The 24,147-nt window shown below is 35.8% G+C and overlaps 1 protein-coding gene across 10 annotated transcripts in view; it reads left to right on the forward strand.

Moving 5' to 3' along the window:
- Positions 1 to 21,146, forward strand: part of inpp4ab (inositol polyphosphate-4-phosphatase type I Ab) — a 68,861-nt gene extending 47,715 nt beyond the window's left edge. The window contains exons 13-24 of one of the 10 annotated variants that reach the window (XM_077199276.1): positions 751 to 768; positions 2,016 to 2,202; positions 2,358 to 2,573; positions 3,555 to 3,870; positions 4,883 to 4,912; positions 6,171 to 6,343; positions 7,216 to 7,339; positions 7,543 to 7,810; positions 7,972 to 8,069; positions 8,173 to 8,285; positions 9,285 to 9,439; positions 11,370 to 11,604. In XM_077199276.1, coding sequence (XP_077055391.1) covers positions 751 to 768; positions 2,016 to 2,202; positions 2,358 to 2,573; positions 3,555 to 3,870; positions 4,883 to 4,912; positions 6,171 to 6,343; positions 7,216 to 7,339; positions 7,543 to 7,810; positions 7,972 to 8,069; positions 8,173 to 8,285; positions 9,285 to 9,439; positions 11,370 to 11,550 — 1,879 coding nt within the window. In that variant the 3' untranslated portion in view covers positions 11,551 to 11,604. Of the gene's footprint in view, positions 1 to 750; positions 769 to 2,015; positions 2,203 to 2,357; positions 2,574 to 3,554; positions 3,871 to 4,882; positions 4,913 to 6,170; positions 6,344 to 7,215; positions 7,340 to 7,542; positions 7,811 to 7,971; positions 8,070 to 8,172; positions 8,286 to 8,919; positions 9,050 to 9,284; positions 9,440 to 11,369; positions 11,605 to 19,738 lie in introns of those variants that run through there. The other 9 variants (XM_077199267.1, XM_077199271.1, XM_077199273.1 and 6 more) reach the window with 9 other exon arrangements.
- Positions 21,147 to 24,147: the final 3,001 nt, after the last annotated feature.

The following is a 24,147-nucleotide window of genomic DNA, read 5'->3' on the forward strand; positions in this document are numbered from 1 at the left end:
TATGTTATTTTATTTATTTTACCTTTGCTTTAGTGTGTAATATAGCTGTTTGTAAAAGTAAACAATCTGGTCCATGAAGGTCAAAGGCAAGACATTATTACATTGACATCCAAAGGCAGAGGAATTGAAGAAAATGAAAATGAATTTTTAACACGATTCCCCAGCAGAACATCCAATTTTGTGACCATGTGTTTTCGCCACAAAAAAATAAAAAATTACTAAGTCGATCAGCTTGTTCTTCTTAACTGTCACTATCAGACTTGGGCTCGAACTGATACAGCAAAACTGACACCATAGGTAGCGTACTGTAGTTACAGTAATATTTACAGCACCTGTAAATGCTTTTCGGAAGGATGATTTGAAAGAAACTGAAACTAAAACAGAGCAGTCAGACAGAGGGTGACAGCAGGGGCTGCAACAATGTAAATTATAAAACAAAATAGTTTTTGAACATTAAATCATGTAAACCTGTTTTAGAAGACAATTTGTTCTAGAAAAAAAGAATTTTGATAGCTTTATCATTTCATGTCGTACAAACCATTGTGTTTATAATTGTGTTTTAACTTAATAATGTAGAATGGATACTCTATTTTGAAAAATCATTGCTCTCATCAGTGTGTATCACCATCTCTGGGCTGCTTTTGGTTATGTGTTGGTTTGCTAATGTTACGTCAGTAGCAGTTTTCCTTTTAAGATACATTCTTAGTTTATTTTTCATATGTTTTAATTGCATTTTTGCTTTCTAATCAGCATTTATGAAGAGGAATGGTGAGTTTGTTTGAACTTATTTTTATTTGTTAGTTTTTTTGTGGTTTGTCAGCATTTTATGCATGACGTCTCTGATCCAAAACCTAGTGAGCTGCATCACTACCTAGTGCCTGCAGCAATATTAACTTTTCTCATCTAATGTATTGTGGTATTGCCCTCAAATTTGGACGCAATGTAATTAGATTGCCTATGTTTTGGAACAGAATGATATTCGTTATTCTGTGATTTCATCATCCTTTCTCTGTGGTCGTAACGTAACAAAAGAGTAATAGGTGTGTGTGTGTGTGTGTGTGTGTGTGTGTGTGTGTGTGTGTGTGTGTGTGTGTGTGTGTGTGTGTGTGTGTGTGTGTGTGTGTGTGTGTGTGTGTTGGAATAAAGTTGTTTAGATAATTGTCTTTTGTTGAGCACACACACATATATATATATATATATATATATGTATGTATATATGTATGTATATATGTATGTATATATATATGTGCTTCCTGTTTGATCTTTTCTTGTCAGTCAGAATCTCAGGTCAGTTGTTATTTTTTTATGCAGATTTATGTATTTCATGTCCATGTATTTCATCCCCAAACAAAAAGAACATTTATTTTACATTTAGACATTTAATCCTATTTTTAGGCTCATTGAGAATTCTTCTTCTTTTTTTCATTATGGAAATGCAATGCATTTTCCCTCAATGTTAAAATTAATAAATCTCATTCTCAGCTTATATTAAATTCAGTACCACAGTGTCATGTGTCAATAATTAAAACAACAATAATCAGTACGATTATTTTTGCTAGTTTTTGCAGTGACAATACCACAGTGCAAAAAAAGTACTTGAATTAATGGTCCCTAAAAACAGATTTTAAGCAAAATGTAATTTGTTATATATTACATTTAAATAGAGGTGAAATATATCCCATTTCTTTACATGTTTGGGAGATTCACCCAACCATACAGTATATGTTTCTCAAAATTGTTGTCCACTCAATGATGATGTACAAACACACACCTAGTAATGTACAGAAGCACTTAGTGAAACAGTTCTGCCATTCAAAGGACCGATGGCACTATTCTCCTCTTTGCTCTGAAAAATCAAGATTGAGAACCTGGAGTGTCTGGTGCCTGTCAAAGTCTCTAGAGCATCACTGTTTGAATGAAATGCACAATCATTATGTGTCTGTTGTGCACTAATGTGCATGTGTTTTTATTGCTTGCATGGTGTGTAAGTAATCAAGCTCTCTCTGGTCCAGCAGCAGTGCTCTGTCCAGCTCCCAGTCCATCGTCTACATTCCTCAGGACATTGTCCGTGCCAAAGAGATAATTTCCCATATCAACACATTCAAGACTCAGGTCAGCTACTACGCTGAGCGCCTGTCTCGCGCCGCTAAGGAACGCTCCGCTAACGGCATGGAGAGAACCCTCGCCATCTTAGCGGATAAGGTGGGTGTCAGATTAAATGTAGCTCCTGCCCATTTAGTGCTACTTTTAGATCCATTTGAAGTTACAAATGACCATATTTATTTTTCTATCTTGTCCCTTGTCCCTTGTATGGTCTGTGGCTGATACTATAACCCCTTTTTCTCTCACACTTTCAGACACGACAGCTGGTGATGGTGTGTGACTGTAAACTGCTGGCGTCTGCAGTGCAGGCACTGAACGCGGCTAGACCCGAGTACATAGCCTCTAAAAACTCACCCTCTGCTGACTCAGAGCAGGTGGTGCTGAGGAATGATCAGGACACACTGCTGGCCAAATGGAGCGGCAGAAACAGTCGTTCATCCCTCCACGTTGATTGGCACGAGGAAGAGTGGGTAAGAAAGCTTTAGAGGCCTGTTCACTGCAAATCCATTGAAACTAAACTATAAAACATCTAAAATACTTGTAATTGAGGTTTAAAATATTTGCGAACAATATTAACACTTTTGTTGTTTTTGGATTTTCACCATTCTCTTACAGGGTTTTGTTTAGCTGATTTAAAATATGATGTAAATGTGCTCAAAAATGAAAACATCTAAACTAACATTCAAACGTTTGGGGCTGACATTTCTTAAAATATTTTTTGAAGAAGTATCTTATACCAGCCAAGGTTTCATTTATTTGCTTAAAAATACAGTTAAAATAATAATATTATGAAATATTTTTACAATTTTAATATTTTCTATTTTGATATATTTTAAAATGTAATTTATTCCTCTGATGGCAAAGCTGAATTTTCATCATTATTACTCTCATTACAGTGTAACATGATCCTTCAGAAATCATTCTAATGTGCTGATTTGGTGCTCAAGAAACATTTCTTATTATTATTTTTGAAAACAGATGTTCTGCTGATTTTTTTTGGGGGGGGGGGATTATTACATGATTAAATTTTTCAGTATTTAAAATAAATTTTATTTTAACAAAAAAAAAAAATGTTTTCCCCAAACTATTAAACAGTATGTTACAGCGGCATGATGCGGCCTCTCGGCGGCCTACAGCGGCCTCTCTTCAGAATAAAAAATATATAATAATAACAATGGATTATCATAGTATAGTTAGTATAATAATAATAATAATAGTTACTATTAATAATTAATAATAATAAAAACTATAAATCATGCAATAATTACATGCAACTAACCCTAATCCGAACCATAACCCTATAGTAATTACATGTAGTTAATTAATATTACTCAATACTTCAATGTATTTACACTATAACAAGGACATCTCAAAATAGTGTTATCCAAAGTTTTTGTGCATGTTTTTGTGCTCAAAATTCGCACTTTGTACAAATAGTTTGTTTGTTACAGGAAAAGGTGTGGGGGAATGTTGACAAAAGTCTGGAGTGTATAATCCAGCGAGTGGACAAACTGCTGCAGAGGGAGCGTCTGCACAGCAGCAGCAGTGAGGACATGTTCCAGGCTGACCAGCAGGGCGGCGCCACTAAGAAAGGTAATAGGAAAACGAAAGCCTTCTGGATCAACCCTGTCTGCATGGAAGAGTCTTCCTCAGCCCCTGAACCACAACAGCAGTCACCTTCACCATCATCATCATCATCATCACCACCTTCATCCTCAGCACCCGATCTGAACCCTGCATGCCCCGTTAATGCAGAAATGCATGCCTGTAGGTGCCATTCACTATCTTTTTCACAACTTCTCTCTCTCTCTCTCTCTAGTAGGCAGAGTCAGTTTCATTTGTTATGTTTTTCTGCTTTTCTACCTTTCAGCATTCTGCGTCACATTCCCTGCTGCTTGTTTATTGCATCTACATAGTAGTGCAAACGCTACCACATGTACATACTTATCTCTTTTATCTAGTTATCACCCTTCCTGTATCTATTTCTCAAACACCATGTAACCTGTTCATCTTCAGACAGGTTTGCATGCTGCCATAGCAACAAGCTTTTAAATTGTTTTTACTTGTCTGGTTGTGGCTTAAATTTCTTCTCCCACTGTTTCTTATCCACCTCATCATCTGTATTTTTTTTTTTACCTATGCATCTATGGTTCATCATTGTGTATGTTGTCTGATTTTAAAGAGTCCTGTAATATGTGTATATTTGTTTATCTGTTTTCAATTACCAGTGCCAAAACAAGCAATGTTATTGAATGGAAAAACTGACATCCAAGTGGATTCAATGCCACACTTTATGTTAATGAGTGTGTGTTTACTCCGTGTGACTCTCTGTTGATGTGCCATGTCTCTGGAATATGTTTCTGGAACATTCTGTTGTTTGACCCAGAATATTTGCCTACTGTGAACATGTGACCGGGTGCTCTCGATTGATTGGCTGGCTGACTAACACGCTCACAGGCTGTCTGTCTGGTGCTGGCTGTCTGTGCCAGTTAGTCACTTGGCAGTGCCAGTATGCTGTGATTTACAGTAGTCTACATTATATAATGACAATGAAATCATTAGTTTACCAGGCCGTTGTGAACTTACTTTATCACATATTATTTCTAGACAAGCCTTTGCAACGTTCCAATTTGCACTTGAGTGGGAAAGTAGTAGTTGTTAAATCTGTTTGACTTGTTTTAACATTGTTACTGCTGTCTCAGTGTCTGTGTGAGCTGCGTTTGTTGTGCTTGTTGCACTCGCTAAATAACTGTTGCAAGTTGCACCTCCATCTCTCTAGATGGCAGCAGCGGAGAGGAGAGTTACCCAGGTAAGAGCCCACCCCCCTCCCTTAAGCTTATGCGCTTATGCTAAATAGTTGTTCACTTTTATGTCATATCTGTTGTCTTTCATCCTTGTTAAATGTAAAATTGTCATTGCTGTTGCATCCATGTTCATTTTAAAGGCCTTTTGAATTAGCCTGTTGAACAGTTATCCTCATTTGATATTTTTGATTGAAAAGGAAGTCCTGTCGGGACATTATTGAAGAGCTTTTTTTAAATAGGTAACTTTTTTGTATTAACTAAACACCATTGGCTATCAACATGTCAACCTTCACTCTGATGTGAAGCATATTTAGCATAGTAGTGTTTTTCTTATAATTTAGTTTTAAGAACGTTCCAGTTCTAGAAAGTGTTTGTTTAGACAAAATTCTGCTTTTTGGGTCTGAATTCCTAGAAGAGATGGATTGTAAATTGTAAAGGCATACGTCTACAAAAAATGTGTTCGTGTTTACAGTTAACTTAAAGGGATATGTCATCCAAAATATGAAAATCAGTTACTCACACTCATGTTGCTCCATAAGACTTCCATTCATCACTGCAGCCCAAATGAAGATATTTTTTAATAAAACTTTATTAAGAGAGATTTCTGTCCCTCAATTGAAATTCTATTTAAAATTTTGATGCTTCAAAAGTTAATAAAACCTTGTAAAATAAATCCATATGAATCAAGCAGTTCAATCCTAGTCTTCTGAAAAGACACAATTGTTTTATATGATGAGCAGATTTCATTTAGGCTTTTATTCATATATAAACATACATAGAGCATATAAAATATGTTAATGTAAACTGAAATGTACTTGACTTAAGCAAGCATGTTTGAGCTTAAATTTACCATTTATTTGATGAGTTATTTTGTATGTGTAATGATCAATTATTTTAAAAAAATGCTCATCATAAATAGATTGTGTCTTAAACCACTCGATTCATGTGGATTACTTTTACAATGTCTCTTAACTTTCTTAACTAGCTTAACAATTTGGTGGAATGAACTTTCAATGGAGAGACAGAAATATTTTAGGTTTCATTAAAGATATCTTCATTTGTGTTTTTAAAGATGAATGTAATTCTTATGAGTTTGGAACAAAATGAGGGTGAAAGAATGATGACAGAATTAAGTTTTTTGGGGCTAGTAAACAGATTAAAAGTTACAACTTAAAGTTTAATTTCATAGGATCTTTAAAGTGAAACATGAGCATTTGAATACGTGATATTTGATATTAGCAGTAGATTCTCTGTGTGTGTCAGGTGAGTGGAGCGAGGCCCTGTATCCCCTCTTGACGACCCTAACGGAGTGTGTGGCCATGATGAGTGACAAAGCCAAGAAGTCGATGGTTTTCTTGCTCATGCAAGACAGCGCACCCACCATCGCAATGGACCTCAACCTGCAGTACCGCCGAGATGTGGTCTTCTGCCAGACAGTTAGTTCTCAAGCACACACATTAGTGAACAACTCCATGAGCTTACAGGGTTGGTTCACCCAAAAATGTATATCGTCATCAATTAACTACCATCATTTGTCTTTCCAAACCCATAAAACTTTCGTTCATCTTCAAAAGACAAATGAAGATATTTTTAATAGTCAATTTACCCAAAACTTTGACGAATCAAAAAGTTCATAAAGAGTTCCAATATAAAAGAGTCTCTCAAGTCTTGTGAAAACTTCTGAAAAGAAATGTCAAGCTAGAACGTTAGAGCTGCTGTTTATCATATTTCATGTGCTCAATGTATGTCGGTTGATTTTATGTGAATAAAAGCCTAAATTAAATCCATTCGTCATATAAATTGATCGTGTCTCTTCAGAAGACTGGATTTTTTTATGATCTCTTAATGAATTTTTTGAAGCGTCAACATTTTGGGTGAATGGACCTTCAATAGAGGGAAAGAAATCTCTCAGGTTTGATAAAAAAAAAATCTTTACTTGTGTTTCAAAAATAAACGTCTTATGGATTTGGGTATTGAGTAAATTATGGATTTTGAGTAAATGGGTACAGAATTTAAATTTTTAGGGTGAACTAACCCTTAACCGTTTTTAAGATAGCCTTGCATTAATAAAGGATCATCATAATAAAACATCATCCCCAACCTGAATTTTGTTACCTTTTCCATTGACTCTTCCATTGAGTTTTCATGTTCACAGACTTTCTATAAGATTACAGTTTATACAGGTTTGAAATGACATAATGAAGATTAAATAATTTTGGGAGAGCTATTCCTTTACACCCATTTTTCCTGTCATTTTCTGACACATCCTCTTGCTCTCTATTTTTTCTGTTTTTTTGTTTCTCTTAAGCTCACAGCACTAATTTGTGGCTTCATCATCAAACTGAGGAACTGTCTCCGTGACGACGGTTTCCTGAGACAGCTTTACACCATCGGTCTGCTCGCTCAGTTCGAGTGTCTATTAAGTACTTACGGTAAACACACACACTTATGCAAATGCTGCATGTCCATACGTTGCTCCTGAATACACAGCGACCACTAAATCAAAGCCTTTATGTTAAGGAAACTCATATGTTAAGGAAACTCATTCTATGTGAGTGAAGCGTTCTGTTTTGAATCACGTTGCATTGGGTACAGTAATTTTGCCCTGGTGTGTGTGTGTGTGTGTGTATCACAGGAGAGGAGTTGGCCATGTTAGAGGACATGAGCATAGGAATAATGGACCTTCGGAACGTTACGTTCAAGGTGACGCAGGCCATCTCTACCTCTTCCCCCGACATGCTGCCGGTGATCACAGGAAATCGAGACGGGTTCAACGTTCGCATCCCACTCCCAGGTAGCATGTTTGATGCATTGCCAAGGGAGATCCAGAACGGCATGCTGCTGCGGGTACAGCCGGTGCTGTTCAACGTGGGCATCAACGAGCAGCAAACGCTCGCCGAGAAGTGAGTCTTGATTATGTAAAACAGCCCTCAAGAGTGCTTGCATAACATCAACAAATAACATTATGCCATAATTGTTTTATCTGATCTCTTTTTCAGTTTGGCTTACACTTGTGTCCATATTGAAAATATCTAAGGGGACATCAAAATGTTTTGTGTTGTAGATTTGGAGACACATCACTTCAGGAGTTCATCAATGGGGAGAGCCTGGCGCGTCTTGACTCTTACTACCAGCAGTTCAAGGAGGTTTTACCAGAGGACTGTAAGTTAGCGCTCTCTCTAATGTTCTGTTTTTCTCTCTCTCTACATATAAAAAAAAAAATGATACACAAGTCACTCTGGTTTTAATTTTCTGTCTCTCTCAGGTCTTCCTCACTCTCGTAGTCAGACGTGTGTCCCAGAGCTGTTGCGGTTCCTTGGTCAAAATGTCCATGCTAGGAAAAATAAAAATGTGGACATCTTGTGGCAGGCTGCAGAGGTAACAATTCTTCTCCTTAAAGGGTGAAATAACTCAAATGGGTCTAATAAAAGAGTGTGTTTCAGCAATTCTTTGAATATATACATTTCAGTGTTTCTCATAAAAAATTAAAAAACATTTACCAGTCATAGTTTTCTTGTCTGAAATACAGTACAGTCCATATTTAAGCACAAAAACACAAGTGTTTCTAACAACAGAATTCCTGTTGAAAAACTACATTACCCATTATGCAGCACAGAAAATTACACCAATCAGAAAGCCAAAAAAGCAAAACCTGCAAAAATAGCTCTTTAGCTCCGCCCACTACCATGAAGCACTGCTAATGACGTCGATCTCTACGGTCGCAAAATACTTAATGTGTATATATACATTTTTACTAAAGCCGTTAAGTACACAGTCTTGTACCTTGGTCACTTTTTTGCTTCAAAGTTTATAGTGTTGTGATTCACCTCTTTGCTGATTTGCTTGGTTAATGGCTTATAACTCTTTAATGAAGACTTATTTTAAAATCAATTATCAAGGTCAATTGTAGTGTGATTTTTACTAAAATCAGATAGTTGTGATTTCATGTTTACATGACAATTTAAAAAAAATACTGTTTAAGTCCAGCTAAAATGTAGCTTTTAAAATGTAGGTCGGGACATGATTTTGTCCATCAGGAATTGATTGGATCGTTGAGGTTCAGGTTGCCCCCGCCTTTGTGAAAAGAGATGTCGTTGCAAGAAGGAGGGGAAGTTGTTTTGATTTTAAGATTATGAGGGCACATTATTTAAAATAAATAAATAATGATGTCCACTGATAAATCATTTAGAATAAATACTGCAATGTTTCATTAAAAAAACATTTTTTTGAGAACTTATAAGTCTGAATCTAATTTCTTACAGTTCAGCATAGTACCAACAGTGTTTTATTTCAACGGACACTTTAATCCTGAACAATCCTAAATCCTGAGTAAGTGTAAATGTGTGGTTGACTGTAACACAATATCCCCCCCTTCAGATTTGTCGGCGACTGAATGGAGTGCGCTTTACCAGCTGTAAAAGTGCGAAGGATCGCACTGCTATGTCAGTGACTCTGGAGCAGTGTCTGATCCTGCAGCACGAGCACGGCATGGCCCCGCAGGTCTTCACCCAGGCCCTTGACTGCATGCGCAGGTAACACACCTGAACAACTGCCCATTCATAAGCACTGCACGCTTTGGGGATATGCCTCTGTTTTGTCCTCTTTCTCTTTTCTTCCTTTCTTTCTCCTTCTACCTCAAGGATCCCCCAGTGCTTCCTCTCTCATTGCTTGTGGCTTCTTGGTGTTTGCAGTAGCATTTATTGCTTTGTGGCTTATGTTGCCTAATATGTTCATTACTTTTTTTTTTTTGCTCACTTGTTTAAGGACATAGTGTTTATTCCTTCCCACTCCCTCTTTTCCATCTTTTATGCACACTCTACGAGAGACGTAAACACAAATAAATCGCTCCTGTAGAGTGAGGAAACTCTAACTTGAATTGGCTGAATTGTTTGGCTGTCTGCTTGCCAGATGTTCTGTGCTTTTAAATAAGAGTGTAAAATTGTCAGGTTTGTCCCATAATTTTCTCCTCCTGTCTCCTGTGCAATCTGAGGACAGATCTAAACAAACTTATGTTGTTGAATTTGTACTGAAAACTGTTTATCTGTCCTATGAAAACTGATGAAAAAGGCAAGATGAGCACAGGAAGGTTTTGTTAGTTTTAGAGTCTCGGTAAACACTCAATTGTAACACTTTACAAGAAGGTTTAATTCATTAAAATTAGTTAATGCTTTAGGAATTATGACCTAGCCATGCCATTACTTTTACAGCATTTGTTAATCTAGATAATGTTAATTTCTATATGCACTGCTGTTCAAAGATTTGGGAAAATTCTGTTAGATTTGCTTTTTTGGAAAAAAAAAATATTCAGCAAGAACTAATGCATTGATCAAAATGACAGTGAAGACATTTATAATTTTACAAGAGGTTTCTATTTCAAAGAAATGTTCTTTTGAACTTTCTATTAATCAAAAAATTCTGTTAAAAATATCGTGATTTACACAAAAAATATTAATCAGCACCAAACCAGCATATAAGCTATTTAAAATAATAGTATTTTAATATTGTACAGTATTACTGTTTTACTGTTTGTTCAAATAAATGCAAACTTGGTGAGCATAAAATACCTTTTTTTATCATCTCAATCCCTTAACAATTGAATGTTAATGTATACTACTACATTTCAATTTGTGTAAATTATAATTTCTATTCATAATTTATTATAATAGTGAATGACTTTATATTTATAAATTTAACATTAACCTAGAGTACATAAAAAAAATATGTGCTGTAAAAAAATGTTCTTCATTGTTACTTCATGATATTTAATTAATTAACTAATGTTAATGAATTGGATGTTAATGTAAAGTATAACCCACAATGCACTGTGCATGATCTGCGACTGCGCTGTGCTGCTGTCCCTTGTGTGCGTGTGAGATTGAGTGATTGTAAATGCATCTCAAAGAAAGCCAGCAGTCTCTATACCTACATATTTTAAAATATTCTTCACAGTTAGATCTCCTTATAGATGCAGAGACTCTGTACACAAGATTGTTTTTATGTTTACAGTTGGTTTGTTATGATGGCTCTGTTGGCCTGTTGCATGCTGATTTGCATGGCCCAGTACTGGCAGCAGCAGCCCCCGTACGCCCACGTCTGTCCGACATGGAGCCCGTTTCTTTACTTTAAATGGCAAAGATACAGAACATCACTCTTAATTTTCTCTTTCTTTATTCTCTCTCCTTCCCTTCTCTGTGTCTGTATTTCTTATCCAACTTCACGTTGTCTGTATTATGTCTTTTGGAATTACTTTTTGTTTTGCATACATATCCGACGGATGGATTCAACTCCTTTTAAACATGTCTCCACTTAATCTTCTCTTCAATGTTTCATTTCGTGATTACTTTACATGAATGTTGGAACCACCTCCATGGTCACGTCACCCCATCCTGTGCATGTCACCACATTGTGTTTGTCCTCTCTGGCCTTTGCCGCCGCTCCCTCCGTCCCTGCCCCTCTCTGCAGCATTGGGACCAGGGAGGGGGTAATTCAGAAGAACCTGAGCGGCTTATTGCCCGTACGTGACTTCAGGCTGGACCCCAGTCTGCTCTACTCTCTGCCCCTTCTGGCCCTGAGCCCAAACCTGCTCATCGTCTGGGTGTTCCTCAGCATAGCCTACCTGCTGGCCAAACTCCGCTGCAGCTGAGCCTGAGACCCCCCTTTTTCATTTTACTTTCTCTCTCTCTCTCTCTCTCTCTCTCTCTCTCTCTATCTCTCTCTGTCTCTCTCTCTCTGCCTCGCTACAGCTATCTCAGCACCTTCTTTCTCTGTTTTTCACTTTTCCACTCCTGTGGGTGAGGAGCTGTTTGCAGACAACACTATATTCTCTCTGGTTTATTTCAGCTTTTCTCTCTAAAGGCCCCGATATACTCATGGCAAATATCATTTTAATTTTCTGGCTTGAGGATAAAAAGCGATCAAAATACCTCAGCAGGTATACAGTTAGGGAACATCCCAACGCTGCTGAGAGCACGCTTACCTCTCACCAACAATATTAATACACATCAGAAATGATGGCAGAGAGAAAACAGCAGTTAAGAAAGCATCTGATTATTGTGGTTTTGGATATGTTTGCATTAGCTCTGCAATTCGGCACTCCTGACAAGTCACGTTTATTTATATAGCACTTTATACAATAGATTGCTTCAAATCAAGCAGCTTTACAGTATCACTCAGTGTCAGTGTCGCTTTCAATTAGAACAACAGCTTCAATACGATAAAGCAGCTCTCCAGTGTGTTCATGTTTTTACTCGCGTCTGACCTCGACAAACTAAATAGACGAAATGAACCAGAAAAAAATCCACATCAAAGAAGGGGGAGCCTCAGAGCAAACATACCAATTGTGTATCACAATCAAATATTAATTCAAAGGTGTTCACCAGCCAGAGTAAACTATTCTTTGCAAAGCTTTTTCGATCTTTCGAAACTAACTTCGTTTTGATCTGACTTTGTTCTGTACGATTTTGTTTATGCCAGTTCATTCTTCGAATTCGCTTGAAGTATATCGGGGCCACAGCCAGTCTAGATGTCTTAGTTTCTTTCTGCCTTACCTCTCTCTCTCTCTCTCTCTCTCTCTCTCTCTCTCTTTTTTTTTAATCAATCATGGATGACATAAGAGAAAAGTTTGTATATTAATTTGTGACATATTACAAATTTTCAGAATTATTTTAGAGGGTACATTGAATATATATATTTAAGACTGATTTATTTATTGAATACTAAATATTCTTACAATATAAAAATGTTTTATTTGTTATAGCAAATTATTATTCAGCACATGCATATAGTGTGCTGGTATATTTATAATAATGAGATTGTTTCTGTAACAGTATCATGGAATTCTCCAGTGATTTTTGTGGTCGATTTTGTCTTCCATGTATTTCTATCTAAATGCAAAGCTAAGGCCAGGCCAAAGCTAATTTCAACTATCATCGCACTTGCTTTAAAAATGTATTGCACTTTAGGGTGTTGAGTGTGTCAATGTCTTCCCATGTTTTGCAGGAAGATAAAATTTGGTTCTTTTACCATGTTTGGTCTGCACTAACCTGTTTGCAGCCTTTCCAATGAAACTGTTAAATTTGGCCATATAAGATTGTTTTTTCAGTCAGGGAAATATAAATATGCACTTGAGAATTACTTTTTCACTGTTCACTGACAGGAAGCTAACAGGTTTAAAAGGAATTTTGTGTAAAGGAATGTTCCGGGTTCACCTAAGATCTGTTAAACATACTGTATCTGAGGCATGCAAACGATTACCACAGGCAATTTTCACTCAATTTGTAAAAACAAACAAAACCTTCTGAACATTAATGAACTAACAATAAAAGTCTATGGTGCAAGGCACTAACATTAAAATACGCAATTTTTAAAGTACAACGACTGCTTCTTTTTACAAATTGAGAGACGTTTGCTAGATGGCGTCAGATTCAATTTAGCTTGGATTGAACCTGAAACAGTCCTTTTAAGATGTATGTGTTTAGATGACTAAAGCATCCATGTGTTGCTTTAAGTAAAGTGTCCTTATGCAGGACTAATGGAGAGAATGTGTTCTTTTGCCAAAACTAATCATGACGTACAGGCTGCAAATCTTCCAAATTCTTCCCTTATTTATATGAAAATAAATATTTTATATGTAAATATTTACCATAATGATTAGAAATTACATAATTTTAAAGGATTCCCAGTTTAATCGTGCTTCCCTCTGTGGCAAATTCGAAATGGCCTCTCTGTGCTTTGTAAAATTTGTCTCGGCCACATGTCACGGCCAGTACATCTGCTGTTTACAAGTTAGCACTGCTTGAGTTTACATGCTCTAAAGAGCTTCCCGTTAAAAGGAACGTTATGTTTAAAAGGAAAAAAAAAAGTACCTTTACCAGGCTTTTAACCGACCCACTAAAGAAATTGAATCTCCATTTGAGATGCTGAAAGGGGTTCATTTGTAATGATGTTGCGGCTCTGTGAGTCTATGTTTTGCTCAGTTTGCTTAAAGCCAGAGATGACTTCCAGACTTTTTCCTGTTTGTTTTAAATCATGTTGGATAATGTTCCTAGCTGTATTCTGAGAATGATTACATCTTATACAGTAAGTTGGAGAAAGGTTTTGGGGACTGATTTTGAAGTCTGTTTAGACAGTGACAGTCTTAGATACTACAGGTTTGGCTGAATGTCTTTGGTAGGTTTTAACGAATAGAATTTAAGGATAGGTCTCAGGTTAAGTTTGATAGCTTTAAAATTTGATCGTTGGTTTTAAGTAGGGCTGCATGATTATGTCAATAAAAATACAATTTTAGATTATTTCCCTTGATATTGTAATATTAATTATTTTATTATTAGTTGTATTAATTCTTTTTTAATTTAATCAAATTTATATTAAAACTCTTATTTATATTTATATTAAAACAGCTGCATGTTATTGCATACAGGTTGCAGTGTAAATTTGATGTTACTCTGTCTACATTACAAACAAGCTGCGCAACATCTATCCAAATAATTGCAAATTATCATCTGTGTTTTTTGCTTGGGGTCATGTGCTTCTGCAAATAACACAAATAACTTGTTCACTAGGATCTGTTGTCATCATTGATAGGCCTATAGACTTAAATGCCTCCAAATCACACAACATACTAGTTTGTCAGCTACTCTTAATAAAAAAAAAATTGGATTGATTGTGCAGCCCTAAGAATCAGTTCTAGGTTTGAAGCTGTATTGGTGAATGTTTTGGGATCTTAGTATCTTAGATTAGGGAATCGTTTTGTGGTCTGATTTAATAAATTTGCTTGATTAATAAATAGGCTCAGAGCACAGCTCTTTTGATTTATTGAGCTTTCATGCTCAGATAATCATATTTTATAAAGATAATATGCAGTGTTGTTTTTATGCTTCCTCCTACAACATTTTTACATTTTTAAAAAAATATTATTTCAATATTTTGAATCTCTATTTGACGAATATAACGTTTTACTCAAAGATCAAAGTAGATTTCTTAGTTCTACTTCGTTTTACACTTAAAACGTGTGAATTGAGCATACATGCTCATTTAGTCAAATACTAAAAGCTCTGCATAGCGAGCAACAGGTTTGATTTGGAAGTTATTAGAATGGATATTCATGAACTCATGGGGTTTTTTTTAGCTGTTAAGTGGTGAATTCACCCATAATTGGAAATTCTGTGATTATTTACTCTCCTTTGTATGTTTCTTTCTTCAGTGAAACCTAAAATTAGATATTTAGCAGAGAGTCCAAACTGCTCTTTTACAAACATTTTTCTCTTATGATTTTTCAGTGAACAACTTAAATTTCATTCTGTTTATCACACAAAGCTGCTGTATAGAGGCTTAGAAGACTTAAAGGGATAGTTCACCCAAAAATTTAAATTCTGTCATCATGTACTCACCTTTTCTTTTTTCTGTTAAACACAGAGGAAGATATTTTGAAGAATGTTGATAACCAGACAGTTGACTGTAGCCATTGATTTCGGTAGTAATTGATTTCCATAGTATCTTTTTTATCCTTTTTCAAGTCAATGGCTACCGTCAACTGTCTGATTACCAACATTCTTCAAAATATCTTCTTTTTAGTTCAAAAGAAGAAACTCACTCATATATGTTTGGAATAACATGAGGGTGAGTAAATGATGACAGAATTAAAATTTTTCGATAAACTAACCCTTTAAGCCCAAAGTACACTTCAGCCGTTCGCTTTCCGCTATTGTCTGGTCACTGTCCCTGTGATGTAATTTTCATCATCGATAGGTCACTGTGTGGAGGGTGTTTGTACAACAGCGCATGTGCAAGGTAAATGTTGAGACAGAAGAGTCCATTAGCTGGCAATATGTTTGTTTTGGTTCTTGATCTAAACTTTGCATGCAATGGCGGATATGCTACTTCTTTCCTTCCGAGTGAATGTCCTGTAAATGACACGACTCATTGCTGCCGTCTGACGTCTGTTAAGAGTAAAAAAAAAAAAAATATATATATATATATATATATATATATATATATATATATATATATATATATATATATATATATATTACTGCGCATGTATACTTCGAAAGTTGTGTGGACACGTCTGTGTGCAAGACGGAACAGAACGCGGAAAATGAAGTATACTCAGGTCTTAAGAGTGGACAAGTCATATAAACTACTCTTATGGTGCTTTTTTTTAGAGCTTGATAGCCTCTGCTGCCAATCTACGTTTATTGAACATTTTTCATAAGTTCCCTTGAAGAAAGTGGGCACTATGATACACCCGGTGCAATGCAGCGCCAGGCGCAAAGCAAGTGTGTTTTACTAGTTTCAGCCCGACACAGTTATCATTTTCACGTCCTGCGCCACGTTGTTTAAATAGCAAATGCATTTGTGCGCCTATGGAACTAGTGATAGAACTGGTCTGAAAACAAGGTGTGTTCAGGCGCATTGTTGGCGGGTTGCTATTTTGAGGCAACTGAAATAGGCAACCAACAATAGCCTGGTCTAAAGCCAATGCCGCAGTATTATTATTTTTTTGTTATTTAAATAGCGCGTCAGTAATCGGCGCGTCCACAACACACGTACACTCTGCTTATTACACAGCACACAAACATGCCAAATGTTACAAATAAAAGGATTACAATCTAAAAGATTATTATATAAAAGTGTGGGGTCATAACTAGTCTAAAATTAAGAAACCCCTAGAAAACAGTAAAAAACAACAACAAATAGATGTGTACATTTAAAATAGGCTACTTAATTTATTATTCCGATATCCAAATATGATACTAAATCACACAGAAAAAAAGGACTTTTATTTGTGACGTGCTGTCTTTGCATTTGAACATTGCACGTTTTAAACAGGACATTCATTAGCTGAATAAACGTTAGCAAATACAAACATATTTATAGAAAATAGTTGACAATGAATAGACAGGAGTCCAATAATAGCAAAAAGAATCACTTATTCTAAAAAGAATATCAAATATATAAATTTAGATGAATCCGAAATATGGGGCTGTGTTAACAGTTAAACGTCTTTCTTTTAACGAATTTTAAAAACACGGATGTATAATACAAAATGCTTTCTGACATTTTGACAGAAAAAACACAACCTAAAACAAAATTTAAACTTAGCCTGTAAATTTACAATTATCTTCTCTCTGTGTGCGCTCGGTCTGTGTTTGTGAGAGAGAGCTCGCGCAGCACTGATACAACGGTACTTTTTAATCCATAAGTAACTAATACGCTAGTATTCATACAAAATAATTATATAACATAATTAGGTTCTTTAGTTATTATTAACACAATAACATAACACATGCAGACTACGTTTCTCAACACTGAGAATGAATAAATAAACGCTTGTTTCTCCAGACTCGTGCTTATCAGTAATCCACAAATTACAAAACTTTCATAATCACTAAGCCATAGCGATTTTAATTTTATTTAGATTTATTGTTCATTTAGATTTAAAATGCATACTTAAGCATTTTATAATTTGCATGGCTGAATGATGTTTTCCTCTTATCTGAGTGACCATGAATGAAGGAGTATTTTAATCCATGCGATCACTCCAGTATGATCATCGAATCCAGATTAAGTTAACTAAAAACAATATTTCAACTTTCCACATCCACCCCAGCCCGTTTACCTTCAGGAGTCAGAAGTGCTGTGACTACTATACTGTCCTCGCTTATGAACTCAGTCAGACGTCGGGCCGCGTGAGTGGAAGAGGATCGAGCGGGATTCTTTATTGCTGCCGATTTTCAGTCTCTTTTTTTAATGATAGGCCTTACGCATCTGTCAATCAGCCCCGCATATGGCAAGCCGTTTTAACTTTTATTCATTTCCAGGATATGAATTCTTGATATCAACAATTCAATTGTTGATATCAACAATTACATTTTTGATATCAACAATTACATTTTTGATATCAACAATTGAATTATTGATATCAACAATTTAATTCTTGATATCAACAATTAGATTCTTGATATCAACAATTGAATTCTTGATATCTGCAATTGTATTTTCACTAGTGAAATGTCACCATAGGCTGCCATTCAAAATTAATTGTTGATATCAACAATTGATTTCTTACTAGTAGAAATATAATTTTTGATATCAATAAATACATTGTTACTAGTAAGAATGTGAATTCCTGATATCAATAATTAAATTGTCACTAGTTGAAATGTCTATTCTTGATATCAACAATTTAATTGCTACTAGTAAAAACTTTCATTTTTGATATCTGAAAATGTATTTCTGATATCAATATTATTTCAGATATCTAAAATGGCTTTCTTACTAGTAACAATCACATTCATGATATCAGAAATTAACATAGTCACTAGTGAAAATGGAATTATTGATATCAAAAATGAACATTGTTACTAGTAGCAATTCAATTGTTGATATCAAGAATAGACATTTCAACTAGTGACAATTGAATTCTTGATAATAAAAAATAAAGGTTTTTACTAGTAAGAATTGTATTTCTGATATGTAAAAGTGGAATCGCAACTAGTAAGAAATCAATTATTGATATCAACAATTGATTGTGAATGGCAGCCTATGGTGACATTTCACTACTGAAAATACAATAACAGATATCAAGAATTATAGTTTTTACTAGTTGAAATACAATTCTTGATATCTAGAATGAGCATTTTAACTAGTAAAAATGTAATTGTTGATATCAAGAATTAGCATTGTTACTAGTGGAAATGTAATTTCTGATATCAAAAATTGCCATTGTTGCTAGTATAAATCTAATTCCTGATTTCAATAACTATAATTTTAACTATTTAAAATCGAATTTTTGATATCAAGAATTCATATCCTGGAAATGAATAAAAGTTAAACCGGCTTGCCATACCCGCATGCTATTTGGGGAATGAACCCAGCGCTATGATTGGTCGAACTCCGCTTCTTTTGCTGTTGCTTGACTTGAGGACTGAGTGTGCACAGAAGCGTCACCAGGTTTTTGCGTAGTTTAGAGTGACAAATCGTACCACCGTACTTTGAGGTCAAAATGCGTACCCGCTACGCAAAATGCGTACAGGTTGGCTGGTCTGTTAAACTAGCAAAAATTTAAATCGTTAAAATAGGGCCCAGTACGTCAAATGGTTTGGAACGACATGAGAATGGCAGATTGCACCTATATTTAATTTCTAATTAAACAGTATGCCAAAGCCCTGCACTTGAAGTAAATTGTACCATATCATGCTTACTGATATCATTTACATTGCAACTGTTGACTCATTGAAGAAGTTTAAAGGAATGAATTTGAATATCATTAAGATATTTATGTGTAAGCACATTTTTGAAAGTAGCAACAATTTCTATGTATATATAAAAGATGGTTATGAAACAGAATTTTTGGAATCACAATAAGAGGGATGTGTTATAGTCGCCCTGATCAAATGTAATTATTTTCCATAAATAATTGTTTACCATACCCTTAATACACAGCCAATGTAGCATGCTGATCCTAAAGATTTTTTTACATTTTCATCAAGTTTGCTTCAGAGAATTGACTTCCTATGTGCTACCTAAAAAAAAGTCCTAAAGAACTTTTAGTGACCCGCTTTTCTTATCCTCAGAGGGATGTTGCATTAGTATTTTCAGCTTGTATGAACTGTTTTGTGACGTGGTTTGTTTATGCTGCTTTTTTGATGGTGGCCACCCTCATTTTCTGTTCGCCCATAACACTCATGCTCTTAACACTGCTGAAATGTCTGCTGCCATCTTTTGTGGCTGTGATAATTTTTGCTTGTGATTTTTCTAAACATGGCTTCATGTTCTGTTTGTTTTCTACTTGTTTTTACACACTCAATCCTGCCCCATTCCCCTGCCAGTGAGGGCTGCCGCCGTGAGAACACCACGAAGAACATTGGATGTCGCAAGTATGCCTTTAACTGTCTACAGCTGAAGGCCTTTCCTAAATATTACAGACCTCCCGATGGCACTTTCGGAAAAGTGGAGACTTAACGAAATGGCTCTTGTTTGGGTGTAATACAGAAAGATTATTTCTTATGATGTTACACAAGCCCTGCAAATTAGAAATTCAAGCTAAGCTACAGTAAATCTGCACCACGCAAATTCAATTTCAATTTGTTCCGACAGTTATCGCACATTTACATATCAAGCATGAACTTGAACTTGACTGCACTGGGTAGATGCAGTAGATAGAGACTACATATCTGATCAGTTCTCTTTCATAAGCTCAATATCATCAAACACATAATGTATTAGATGTAATGTTGTATTTTATCATATTGGCCATCTGTATTGCACAATGAAGGATTTAGTCATTTTCGCTATGTATTTCGTAACCCTGGCCCTTTGTAGTGCATAATGGAGGGTTTAGTCCTTTTTGCTGTATTTCATGCTGTAGCCTTGACTGTCTATCGCAAACTGTTGTGTGTTTAGTACGTTAAGCTACACCTGCTGCAGCATAATAGTTATCAGTCTCATGGCTTAGAGTCACATGACTCTTCTTGCCTTGTGTTTATATGTTTAGGCCACCATTTTCAATTGTCATTTTCCTGTTCCTCCCATTGACCAGCGGAGGAACTTTCGGGAAATAAACCAGGTTAGAGTTGTTCATTTTTAAACCTCATACGTTTATCCAAACTGATCATGCACAGTCCATCCTCTCAGTTGCTTCAACTCTGAGGTTGTTCTTCAAGAAAACAATGTCCTATTCAATAAAAGAAATTAACTACTGGCAAGTTTCTTCAATGGGCCAACGTAGAAAATCATAAAGGCAAAAAAGTGAGATCAGTGTATCACTGTGTTCAGCTGGCAGCAATGACTCTGACAACTTTATGACATCTTTCTAATAGATGATGCTGTCGTTTTGTGCTGTACTTGTTTTTAACAAGAGGTACATTCATAAATGGAATTTCGATACATTGAGAGAGTACAGTGCTAAGCACTCATGAAATTGACTGAAATGTGAATCTTTTTCAGTCATGCAAATTTTTTGTTGAAGGTTATTCTTTTGTCATGTGCATATCACTGTTGTTTTTGATTCTGTTTTTGACACTGATGTTGATTCAATTATTGAATGCTTATACAACATTATTTAAGAGCTCAGATTTTTGGATTGATGTTGATTTGTATTTATTTATTTTTATGGTAATGACCTTGTGTCTTTTATGATGCCCTCTTAGATATATTATGTCTGTCTAGAACAGAGTTCTGCTGTATTAAAATGCTGTCATCAATATCTGATGCCATTAAAGACAGAATATAAGACCATTCACATCGATTGTGTTCTTTTTATCATGATAAAGCTTGTCTGTCTCTGTTCATTTTGGGATGTTTGGTAATCTGCACTTGGTTAAAACACGTTGTTGTTTTTTACACGTTGGTTGGAAAACGTATTTAGTTTAAATGCTTGGTTATTTTTGAATGGTCATCAATGGGGAAAGATGCTTTCTGCTCACAATGGTGTTATACTACTACTACTACTAATAATAATCCTTATCTTAGTACCTGAAAATACTTGAAAGAATAAAACAATACAATAAATTGAAATTAATACTGGGTGAAAAAAATGGTAGCCTAGAAATGTGCTTCATGTGGTAAAATCTAAATTAAAAGATTTGTTTTTAAATGTTATTTAAAGTCCCCCTGTAGTCAATAATTTGATCCTTTAAAACTTATCTTTGATCACCAAAGTGACATATTTAATTTCTTCATGCCTTAAAATAGAATGTAACTCTACACCCTTGCCTTATTTAGTATATGAGTTTCTATGAATATGCAAATTAGCCCCACCTCCACTGACTCATAACAGCTCAGAGATCCACTTGTTGATGATCAAACGTTGACGTGATTGCATACAAGGTAGTTTGTGACGTCAGAAACACCACCGATTTCAAACAGTGTTTTGAGACTGTCTTTGGTTCACTGCAGTTTTATAGATGAAAATACTCAGCAATGGTGTTGACTTATAATAAGACTTGGTCAATGGTGTTGACTTGTCTTTGTCTCTAGGATACGTACCAAAACCCTTTAAGCTGGCTATGATTAAACCGCTTGTTTAAAAAATGCAACTTGATCATACAGAATTAGTCAATTACAGGCCGATCTCGAATTTGCCTTTTCTGTCAAAGATATTAGAAAAGGCAGTATCCTCACAACTGTGTTCCTTTCTTGAAGGAAATGCTATCTGCAAGGATTTTCAGTCCGGATTTAGACCGTACCATAGTACTGAGACAGCTCTCATTAAAGTCACAAATGATTTGCTTTTATCATCCGATCGCATTTGACACCATTGACCACAACATTCTATTAAATAGACTAGAAAACTATGTTGGCATTAGTGGAATTGCACTAGCATGGTTTAAATCATACTTATCTGACCGTTATCAGTTTGTAGCGGTAAATGAAGAGATGTCTTATCGGTCAAAAGTTCAGTATGGCGTACCACAAGGCTCAGTACTAGGACCGCTGCTTTTCACTCTGTACATGCTACCGTTAGGAGATGATATTAGGAAACATGGAATTAGTTTTCACTGTTATGCTGATGATACTCAGTTCTATATTTCCTCAAAACCTAACGAAACTTACCAATTCACAAAATTAACGAAATGCATAGCTAATATAAAAAACTGGATGACTAGTAATTTCCTACTACTAAATTCTGAAAAAACAGAGATTCTTGTTTCTGAAAAAACTTCCACACGCAATAACCTAGAATACTGTTTAACACTTAATGGCTGCTCTGTCAAGTCTTCGTCGTCAGTTAGGAACCTGGGTGTGCTCTTTGATACCAATCTCTCATTTGAAAGTCACGTGTCTAGTATCTGTAAAAGCGCATTTTTCCATCTTAAAAATATATCTAAATTACGTCATATGCTCTCATTGACAAATGCGGAACAATTAGTTCTTGCGTTCATGACCTCAAGGCTAGATTATTGTAATGCTCTACTGGGAGGTTGCCCTGTACGCTTAATAAACAAACTACAGCTGGTCCAAAACGCAGCCGCTAGAGTTCTTACCAGAACCAGGAAGTATGACCATATTAGCCCGGTTCTGTCAACACTGCATTGGCTCCCTATTAAACATTGTATACATTTTAAAATATTGCTGATTACTTACAAAGCACTAAATGGTTTAGCTCCGCGGTACTTGAGCGAGCTCTTAACCCATTGTAGTCCTTCACGTCTATTGCGATCTCAAAATTCTGGCCAGTTGATAATACCTAGAATATCAAAATCAACTGCTGGCGGTAGATCCTTTTCCTACTTGGCACCAAAACTTTGGAACAATCTTCCTAACATTGTCCGGGAAGCAGACACAGTCTGTCAGTTCAAATCTAGAGTAAAAACACATCTCTTTGGCTTAGCATACACATAACACATTATAGATTGCTATAATTCAATGTTAGGCTGCATAGTTTAGATCAGCCGGAACCGGTAACACTTCCCATAAATCCTGATGTACTTTGTACATCATAAGAAGGATGGCGTCTACGCTAATATTAGTCTCTCTGTTTATCCCGAGGTTTACCGCAAACCGCCGGATCCAGGCCATATCTAGATCTGAGGAAGGACCATCACATGGACACGACGACAACGCATCCCTGAAGTGCCAGCCTCATCAACACTGTGAAGGCCTCATGGACACCTCAACAAACTCATCTCCATACCGGCGTGATGACTCCGACCCCTAACCAGATGAACTGGATAAATATTGTGAAAGTTCTGATCCAATCTGACTTCTGACCTATTATGCCGCCTAAATCATAATCATACAATGTTCGTTTGTTGGCCAAAGGAGGACTGGCCCCCCGACTGAGCCTGGGTTCTCCCAAGGTTTTTTTCTCCATTCTGTCACCTGATGGAGTTTTGGTTCCTTGCCACTGTCGCCTTTTTTTTTTTTCGCCTTCATTCGCCATTGGCTTTTGGCTTGCTTAGTTGGGGACATTTAACATTTAATTTTGAATTTAACAATACAATTACAACTTTACTTTCCTGTTATCTCTGTAAAGCTGCTTTGAAACAATTTGTATTGTAAAAGCGCTATATAAATAAAGGTGACTTATGAATTTTAACATGGTTTGTCTTAAAGCATATTAAAAACACCACATAGACATATAAACAACATTTAAAAGCTAGATTTTTACCACAGGGGGTCTTTAACATTACTGAACTAAACTACATAAATTAGGTTACACCAAAAAAACTAAATGTAAGGGTAAGATCAGGCAGAAATAGCTCTTTAATGTAACAATTGCAGGTTATCCCTTTTT

The sequence above is a fragment of the Siphateles boraxobius genome, unplaced genomic scaffold (genome assembly GCF_051911475.1).
Source record: "Siphateles boraxobius isolate OS27281-9 unplaced genomic scaffold, OSU_SipBor_1 41, whole genome shotgun sequence".
In the NCBI taxonomy this organism is placed as follows: domain Eukaryota; kingdom Metazoa; phylum Chordata; class Actinopteri; order Cypriniformes; family Leuciscidae; genus Siphateles; species Siphateles boraxobius.